This window comes from Camelina sativa, chromosome 14 (genome assembly GCF_000633955.1).
Source record: "Camelina sativa cultivar DH55 chromosome 14, Cs, whole genome shotgun sequence".
Lineage (NCBI taxonomy): Eukaryota > Viridiplantae > Streptophyta > Magnoliopsida > Brassicales > Brassicaceae > Camelina > Camelina sativa.
The window spans coordinates 12008062-12016140 of NC_025698.1; the positions used below are offsets into that span (position 1 = coordinate 12008062).

At 37.9% G+C, this 8079-nt stretch overlaps 2 protein-coding genes across 3 annotated transcripts in view; both read right to left on the minus strand.

Moving 5' to 3' along the window:
• On the minus strand, window positions 1227-4297 carry LOC104741113 (pyruvate dehydrogenase E1 component subunit alpha-2, mitochondrial). The gene is made up of 8 exons (XM_010461895.2): window positions 3512-4297; window positions 3338-3417; window positions 2861-2938; window positions 2127-2222; window positions 1962-2033; window positions 1806-1859; window positions 1657-1722; window positions 1227-1534 (listed from the first exon to the last, which is right to left on the minus strand). Exons 1-8 carry the CDS (start codon window positions 4200-4202, stop codon window positions 1490-1492), a joined length of 1182 nt encoding a protein of 393 aa, XP_010460197.1. The 5' UTR covers window positions 4203-4297; the 3' UTR covers window positions 1227-1489.
• The window catches only part of LOC104741114 (paired amphipathic helix protein Sin3-like 3), a 7528-nt gene continuing 3808 nt past the window's right edge, over window positions 4360-8079 (minus strand). For both annotated transcript variants that reach the window (XM_010461897.2, XM_010461896.2), the window contains exons 13-22: window positions 7807-8061; window positions 7081-7722; window positions 6902-6993; window positions 6057-6662; window positions 5855-5955; window positions 5630-5768; window positions 5397-5549; window positions 5136-5302; window positions 4931-5033; window positions 4360-4842 (exon numbers count right to left, since the gene is read on the minus strand). In XM_010461897.2, the coding sequence (XP_010460199.1) occupies window positions 4693-4842; window positions 4931-5033; window positions 5136-5302; window positions 5397-5549; window positions 5630-5768; window positions 5855-5955; window positions 6057-6662; window positions 6902-6993; window positions 7081-7722; window positions 7807-8061 (2408 nt within the window). In that variant the 3' untranslated portion in view covers window positions 4360-4692. The remainder of the gene's footprint in view (window positions 4843-4930; window positions 5034-5135; window positions 5303-5396; window positions 5550-5629; window positions 5769-5854; window positions 5956-6056; window positions 6663-6901; window positions 6994-7080; window positions 7723-7806; window positions 8062-8079) is intronic.

Sequence of the window (8079 nt, forward strand, 5' to 3'; positions counted from 1 at the left end):
GCTTTATATAGTTCTAAAAATATCAGATTTTTTTTTTTTTGGTACAGGCAAGCAAGGTATAAAGTAAAGTTCTTTAGAAAAATATTTTCCTAAAGAATGTTTATGGTATGGGGACGAAAAAAAAAGAAATAATTCCTTTTACATGACAAAACGTTGAGAGTAAAAGCACTGGATTTTGTACAACCAAACAAGGAAACTATAGATTCACTCACATGTCACATTCGTTTAACAATGATTTATTAACTTAATGAATGAAAACATTGTAAACATTACAATTCACTATCGAATTTTAACTATAGTTTTATCAACATGGTGGTTTCATGCGTTTCACCGGCGAAATAAGACTCGTGACTATCATTATTCATTCATAATTAGTTTCATTAGTGATATCTAAATATATACTATTTAGTTGTCGGCAGATTTCATAAGGATGGATATATTAAACTGAACTTTGTTGTTCTCTTGTTAGTAGAGTATAATATTGGGCTGTTGGTAGCGACTACCGAGCCAATATTAATTGGAATATTCCCGTTGGGTAGTGCATCTCATGCTCAGACCGACGTAACATAATAATAACATATCATATAAAATAAGACATTTTTTTTGTTATACAGTAGAATAATACCCATTTTATATCTATATATACATTGGACTTTTTCTTGGAGATGAGATGAGAAGAGAACACGATTAAGATCTCCGTTGATCATATTTGATTTTGATATATAAAATAATAAAGTAAGATATTCTTGAATGGTTAGACACTGAAACACTACAAACTTGTCAAACTAATTATTGTCAGCTTAAAAATTAGCAAGGTTTGGTTTCTAATTGGCCTATGTATGGAGAGAGAACCAAATGTTTGGTTAACAAAGGAAAAAAAGGAAATCTGAACTTATTATATTAAGAAAATATGTATGATTCAAAAGAGTGGTGTGAGTGGCGTCATAAGAGTTTTTTACCTATTCAATAGGATTTGGTGTGTAATTGTGGGGGATGAGAAAGGGACTCTTGTAGAGTAGAAGCAAAGATTAGGTGGTGGGGACTTAACTATTCATGTGGTTTTATTGGTACCGACGCTCAAATTGTTCTTTCTTGCCTCTTTTTTATTTTATTTATTAGTAGTAGTGTATAATAAGTTTTTGATTGTGTCATTTGTGCCCGATAACGAATTTAACACGGGTTCTTTGCTGATTTTGTTTGTACTCACATGTCCACATGTGATGATCTTTTACTTAACTGCTCTCTTATCTTATTTCTCTATCTTTTTCTCACAGAGAGTGAATGATGTCTTGCTTGGTGTCAATAACAATGTTGGAGTGTGTGTAGGAAACAAGAGTTGGCAAACTGAAGCAATGGCTTTTGCACTTGCAATTGAAAAATTAAAAAGAAAACAAAACCAGGAATATTTTGGTAGCAAGTTAAAAAAAAGATTTGTGTAGCTCTTGCCTTCAAACTTATTGAACCATCATCTTCTCATGCCGAGCTAGATTTATGGAAGTGTTACTTTGAGATCTTTTCGGTCTGCTCCAAACGACTGCAAATTGCAATGGAGAAAGATGCGTAAATCTCTAGACTCATCTTATATCGAAATATGCAAAGAACTACAATATCACAAGGTTTACATAATAAAGGACTAAAAAGTGGGAGATATAGTACCTCAACTCCGCAGTCTTTCACGTACATGTTTGTGAATAGCTCAGATGAGTCTGGTACCGGGCTCTCCTGAAACAATTAAACAGGAAGGAATTAGTAAAAGCCTTGTTATAGATAAACAAAGACAGTTAGAAACAAGTGAGGTCCACTACCTTGGCTTGAGCTACGGCATCATCTACTTCTTTCCTTATCTCTTTCTCCATGTCCTTTAAATTCAAGATAATGTTGTCATTTCCATAAGCAAATGATGATTGTATTTGTATGTATCAATTTTCAAGCATCTGTCTAGAGATTAGAGAACAATGTACCTTTAGCTCTTTTTCGGTAGCTATGTCATGAGATAAGAGCAACTTTCGCACCCTTTCAATTGGATCACGCACCTAAAGGTAACACCAATGAAATATGTACAGATTAAAAAGTTTCAAACTGAAAATGGTAGGAGCAGTAGTCTTACAAATGAACAACGAACTAACCTGTCTCACACCGGAGATTTCATCACGAGTACGGTAGGTGCTTCCTGGGTCAGACATAGAGTGACCGTGGTATCTGTAGGTGTCCATCTCAAGGATCTGCCAAAATAATGACAATGGTATGTTGGTCATATCACTAGGCAGAGAATGGTTTATAATAATCCAATTCATGTCAACGCTATGTGATTAAATTCACACAATCCAAAATGCTTGTCCCATATGTGTTGGTGACAAAAATGCAATAAAGGCAAATTGGTTGGAAGCTAAAGTCAACATGTATAATTTCACTTCATAACATAAGTACACACCAAAAACTCCGAGAGGGATATTAGTGACATCTAGTACTTTCGATTAGAAATACTAGGAGATTGTCAATCACGTCCTGTCACGCTCTCACGAAATCAGCAAATAAGTTTCTCAGAAAAAAAAAAGGGACTTATTAAGTCTTGATTTCTCCAAACAATTTACTCAAATAAACATTGTTCAATCCGAAATCCACGCTAAGAGCAAGCAGTTGAAGTTATCAGCAAATCATTCTCCCCACTCAAGTAGCATCACAAATGCAATCAAAATGATTCTATGAATTCTTAATTTACATAAAATACTCAGAGAGTCATACTGATTGGGTTCGATTTCAAAGAAACAATAGAATCATCTAATAATAATGCAAACAAAGAAAAGAAGACTACAAAAAGCTGTAATACTTGTTGACATTTAAAAGTATTGTGTAAACTCACAATGGGTCCATTCTTGAGCGCATGCTCCTTAGCAAACTTACACGCCTGTTTCACAGCTAGTGCATCCATACCATCCACCTATAGCACAAAGCAGAGGATGATCACAAGTTAGCTTTACGAAAACACTCTCACCAATCATTAAAACAAAGGATACAATTCTACTGGTTAAAGTAAATAAAACACTGATACAACATCTATCAAACAACAATGATAGAGACTTTGAAGACTGCCATTGGTAGTTCTCATAAAGTTACCGTCAATCAATTCCTAACACATAGGCGATGAAGCTTTGACCATTCTCATTCAATTTGTGTATAAACCCCTATCCTCACTGCCTAATTGTTCCATTGTCAACCGACGATCTAAAAACCATATATATAAATTAAAAGGGCACTATAGCTATATACCAAGGATTGAAGGAGACAATCAACTATAATCAAAGCAAAAACATTATAACAATAGACAACCCAGTCTCACCTTCAAGCCAGGAACATAATCTCCACGCTTGAAATAAGCCGGAGACTTAGCTGACCTCCACGTAGCCGTTCCCATTCCATCTAAACATCAAACCATCCAAATCAACACAAAATCACTCAAAACTCAAAAAAATTCCATCAAACAAACACAACTAACCAAAAAAAAAACACTCACAATGATTATTCTCGCAAACAAGAATCGCAGGCAAGTCCCACAAAGCCGCAATATTCAAAGCCTCAAACAACTGTCCTTGGTTGGCAGCACCATCACCATACAAGACAAAAGTCACAGCCTCATCCTTATTATACTTCTGAGCAAAAGCCAAACCACATCCCAAAGGAATCTGAGCACCAACGATCCCATGCCCACCGTAAAAGGAAGCATCTTTCTTATAGAAATGCATAGATCCTCCTTTACCATGAGAGCAACCAGTTTTTCTCCCCATAAGCTCTGAGAAGGCATCAACAAGCTTCCCACCACGACCTATGAAAGTACAGTGATCTCTATACGATGTGATAATCGCGTCTTTTTTGGTAATCGCCGCTTCCATCCCCACCGCTAAAGCCTCTTGACCGTCGTACAAATGGCAGAACCCACGGATCAGCTTGGCTTTGTAGAGAGAATCTGCTGCGATCTCCATCCTCCTCATCTGAGCCATGTCGCGGAAGAAAGCTAGGATCTCCTCCGATGAAGTCTCGACGGAGCGTGACGGCGACTCACATAGATGGGAAGTGAAAGGGACGGCGGTTTCGATTGTGATCGGTGATGTGTCTGTGGAAACATGACGGCGAATGGGAGAGTGTAAGGCGGTGATCGCCGGCTTCAGGAAAGTGTTGGATCGTGAAGAGAGTCGTGATAGCGCCATCGCAGGAGCTTTCTCTCTGTGATTTTGCTTTAGGAAAAATCGAATCTTTGTTGAAGTTTTAGGGAATGTTATAAGAGGGCGAAGGGTCGTCTATAGAAAGGTCAAACCTTTTATGGTCATTTTGACTCATTTCTCAAATAAACATACAAAAATAAAATAAAAATTGAGACTTTTATTAAATGTTTACAACAACATCATCATACAACAAAACTTTACAACAACAGTGAGTGAAAGAGACAAGCTTTACACATGTAGCAACTAGCAAAGATTTTTTCATCCATTTTTTTTTGGTGTTTGTTACTTTTTTGTCTATCAGACAACAAAGAGCCAAATTCTCTGTTGTAATTTTGGCTCTATCTGGTGAAATCAACAACAAATGGAGAATTGCCACTTTTTTTTCTTTTTTCTTTCCGGGATTTGTTTTGTCTTTGTTGTTAGGTTGGAGAATGAACATCGTTGAGTTGCTTTTGGTATCTTTCCTTCCAGATTGTTACATGCTGGTCACAAGTCTTTGGTATCTTTGTAACCTCTTTTGCCTAATCAAACAACAATTGGAAATGGAATCCTGATTCTGGCTCAAAGCTTTTCTTCTCTTTTTAACTCGCACCAATAAATCTTCTGTTTCCAATACATAAGAGACCTGCAGGAGAGATTTCGGAAACGCGCTATCAAGTGCTGGTCTCTCATGAAAACAAGTAAAAACAAAGGGAAGAAGATAAAAGTGGTACCTTTGAAGAACTGCAAGCTATCTTACACTCCAACCCATTTTTAATCTTAACTCCATCTGTGCTGTATAGCTGTTCATCTTCACCACCAATTTTGCGCTTGTTCCTGGAGAAGACATAAAAAAGAAGGCATTGCATCTGATGAGTGTGACCCACTAGCTTTCAGAGATCAAGGGTTATAGTCATTTGTTAATGTTCTAACAGTTACCTATTTAAATAGATTCTGCGATTTTCCCTTGCATTCCATTGTATGGAGAGGAAGTCATTGTGGAGATAGGCTGCAAAGGTCGGGTCAATGGATACAGATGTCACATCGGGCTTATCAAGACCGTTGCACATAAGCTGAATAGAGAGTTTGGCTGGGGTTGGTAATTTCTGCATACACATGAAGTTATGGAGTCCAAATGTTTGATCAGCAGTGCATTGACAAGAGTAGAAGTAGTTAATGTAAGATGGAGCAAAAGCTTACACATTCAATACGGTAAATGTTCTCATCGGGGAGGAGGACACGTGCATTATCGTAATAAACAGCATCAAAAATCGTTTCAGGCTTTCTGGATTTCTCATATGCATAAAGCTGAAGAAGTTTGTTGTCCATCTCATCAGCTGCTACTCCTTGGAGCTGAATAATGACCACACTTAGGTTTGTAAAAAGCAAGTAACGATAGAGAGGCGTATAATTACCAAAGACACAAAACTCACATGCTTGATGAATTTATGGATCAGTTTGTCCAATGTAAAGAGAATGTAAGACTGAGTCCCTATTATGGCTCGGCAGTCATCTTCAAACTTTGCATTTTCAGATGTACCATCGAGTAAGTTGTAGAGAGCAGTCATGAATCTGTTCCACATAAAACAAATTTATAAGCAGGAACACGAATGACTGCCAAGAACAAAAACAATGTCTGCCATGAAAGCAAATTTCACCTGGCATATGAATCGGTAGGATTTTTGGTATATGAAGTCTTCCACTTTCCGTCCGGGGATGATGAGTTAACTTTTGCTGATAGTATTCTCTCATACAACATCTGTTATGAGTAATTGCCTAACGTAAGCCAGTGAAAACTATTTGTACTTTAGGTGAAAATGTTTCTTTTTAAACTGTGTATGATTGATTCTTGGTTCTTACCCGGTGAAGCCTGAAAAGCACGTAAAACGAATCATTCCCATAGAAGACTTGGGATTTCTTCAGAGACTCTTCGTCGTGCAAAGCTAAATCTGAAGGAACATACTTTGCTAAGGGCTTTACATGCAGAAGGAATCGTGCTGAAAAGGGTAAGGCAGATCCTTCTTCTTCAGCATCTTGTGCATCAGCCATACCTTCAGCCTCGCCTTCACTTTCTCCCTTGTTATTGGGATCCATATCATCCTCCGGATCTTCACCACCACCAGACTCCGTTCCAGAAACATCACCGTTCTCATATGCATTTCTGCTGTCCTCTGATGATCTTGCGGCGTTTTCGTCACCTTCAGCATCATTCTCAGCCCCTGTCGCCAGACAACTTGGTTCATCTTCTCTAATTCTCTCTCGGCTTAAGTTATTACCAGCGTTATCATTCGCTTTGCTGGTGGCCTCCAAACCACTTTTTGCATTAACTGCAAAATTATCTTCCTCAAAGTCTCCATTAGGAGATAGTTCACCTTCTTCTCTTTCAACTTTGGATTTCCCCGCTAACTCTTGATTACTTGTTATTTCTACTGAGATCCCATTTGTCAATACTTTCTTGTTACCGACCTGTGAGACATATAGTATATCAGTACTACCTCGTGGTAAAGACAGGACGAAGTGTGTTGTACTAAAATTTAACACCTGTTTCATATCAACTACCTAAGCAAAAAAACGTGAACAATGGAAGACATTGTTCCAGAACAACAAAAAACCGTTCACAAAATATAAACAGAATCCTCTACTAAACAGTTTCAGATCAACATCTATAAGATGATGGAGCCAAAAATGCTTTAATGCAACTATACCTCTACTTTTGGCCCATGTTCATCATTCATCTTCAACTCCAACTCTATTCCACGGGTCATACCACTATGCTTCAGGCTGTTATTGCAATGTCCTGACAGAGTAAGAGGAGATTATTCATCAATTGGACAAAGAAGGAAAATTTTCAAGAGAACTTGTAAGCAAGATATCAAGGTGTTACCAGCCATGTGTACTATACTGCTTCCTCCATTACTTTGGTCTAATAATCCATCCACACAGAGAGCAGTTGAATCTTGTACACATTCAATAGAAACGGCTTTGCTTTCAGGCCTTTCATCAGGTGTAGCTACAGTCTTCTCCATTTTCTCATACTGAGCAGTCTCACATAAAGCATCTGAGGTCCTGCCAGCTGTGCTATCCCTATCTGGATTATTGCTTTGCCCCAACTGATTACGTTCATTGATTTTTCGAGATGCCTTCAAGCGTTTAGAGTCAGCAATGCTAGTGCACTTCTGAGGACTTCCCTCACTCTCTCCAGCACTTGCACAACCACTTTTTACATTCTGATTTGTGGACTTGACAACGTCTTCTTGGTCTTCAGCACCTTGAGGGCGAGAAGGAACACCGAATATTTGTTCCACGAAAGTTGTCCAAATCTTCATTACCTTTTCTAATTGTTCGGTAGAGCACATTTCTGCACATGAATACTTGATCAGCTGGTAAAGATCTTCATGAAGATCAGAATCTGGATAATCAAACTCCAAATTTGGGGAAATGGATAGTCTATTTCCGGCTGCTAGTGCAAGAAGTGAATCATCCTCTCGCTTCTTTTCAGTAGTCTCTTTTATCTCTGCCAACAATGCTGTAGAAAATAGAGTACACAAAGTCATTTCATAGCGTGATATATAGAATAATGTGTGTACAGTAATATATGTTATGGACATACCTTTCATGCTCAGATTCTTTGAATCCTGCTGTTTGAAGTAGAAACTTCGATGATCAAGCGACTTGTAATAGTTCTTAGCATATATATCAGCCCAGACTTTGTCAAAATCCGAACGACACCTTACCCACTCTTCTTGCTTCTGTTTCAAACGTGTTAGGATAACAGGTAAAGCTAGAGACACGTTCTTCCTTAACACATCCATCACATCTAGCCCGTGATCACCATATAACCGTTCTATACATCTTATGTTTAGAGCTACAAAAGACAGTAACA

Excerpts from the sequence above, each read along its gene's own strand:
- LOC104741113 (XM_010461895.2), bottom strand. The coding sequence starts at position 4,202 with ATGGCGCTATCACGACTCTCTTCACGATCCAACACTTTCCTGAAGCCG. Across the intron at positions 3,418-3,511 it reads TGTTTGCGAGAATAATCATT|ATGGAATGGGAACGGCTACG; the intron begins GTGAGTGTTTTT and ends TTTGATGTTTAG. Across the intron at positions 2,034-2,126 it reads AAATCTCCGGTGTGAGACAG|GTGCGTGATCCAATTGAAAG; the intron begins GTTAGTTCGTTG and ends TGTTACCTTTAG.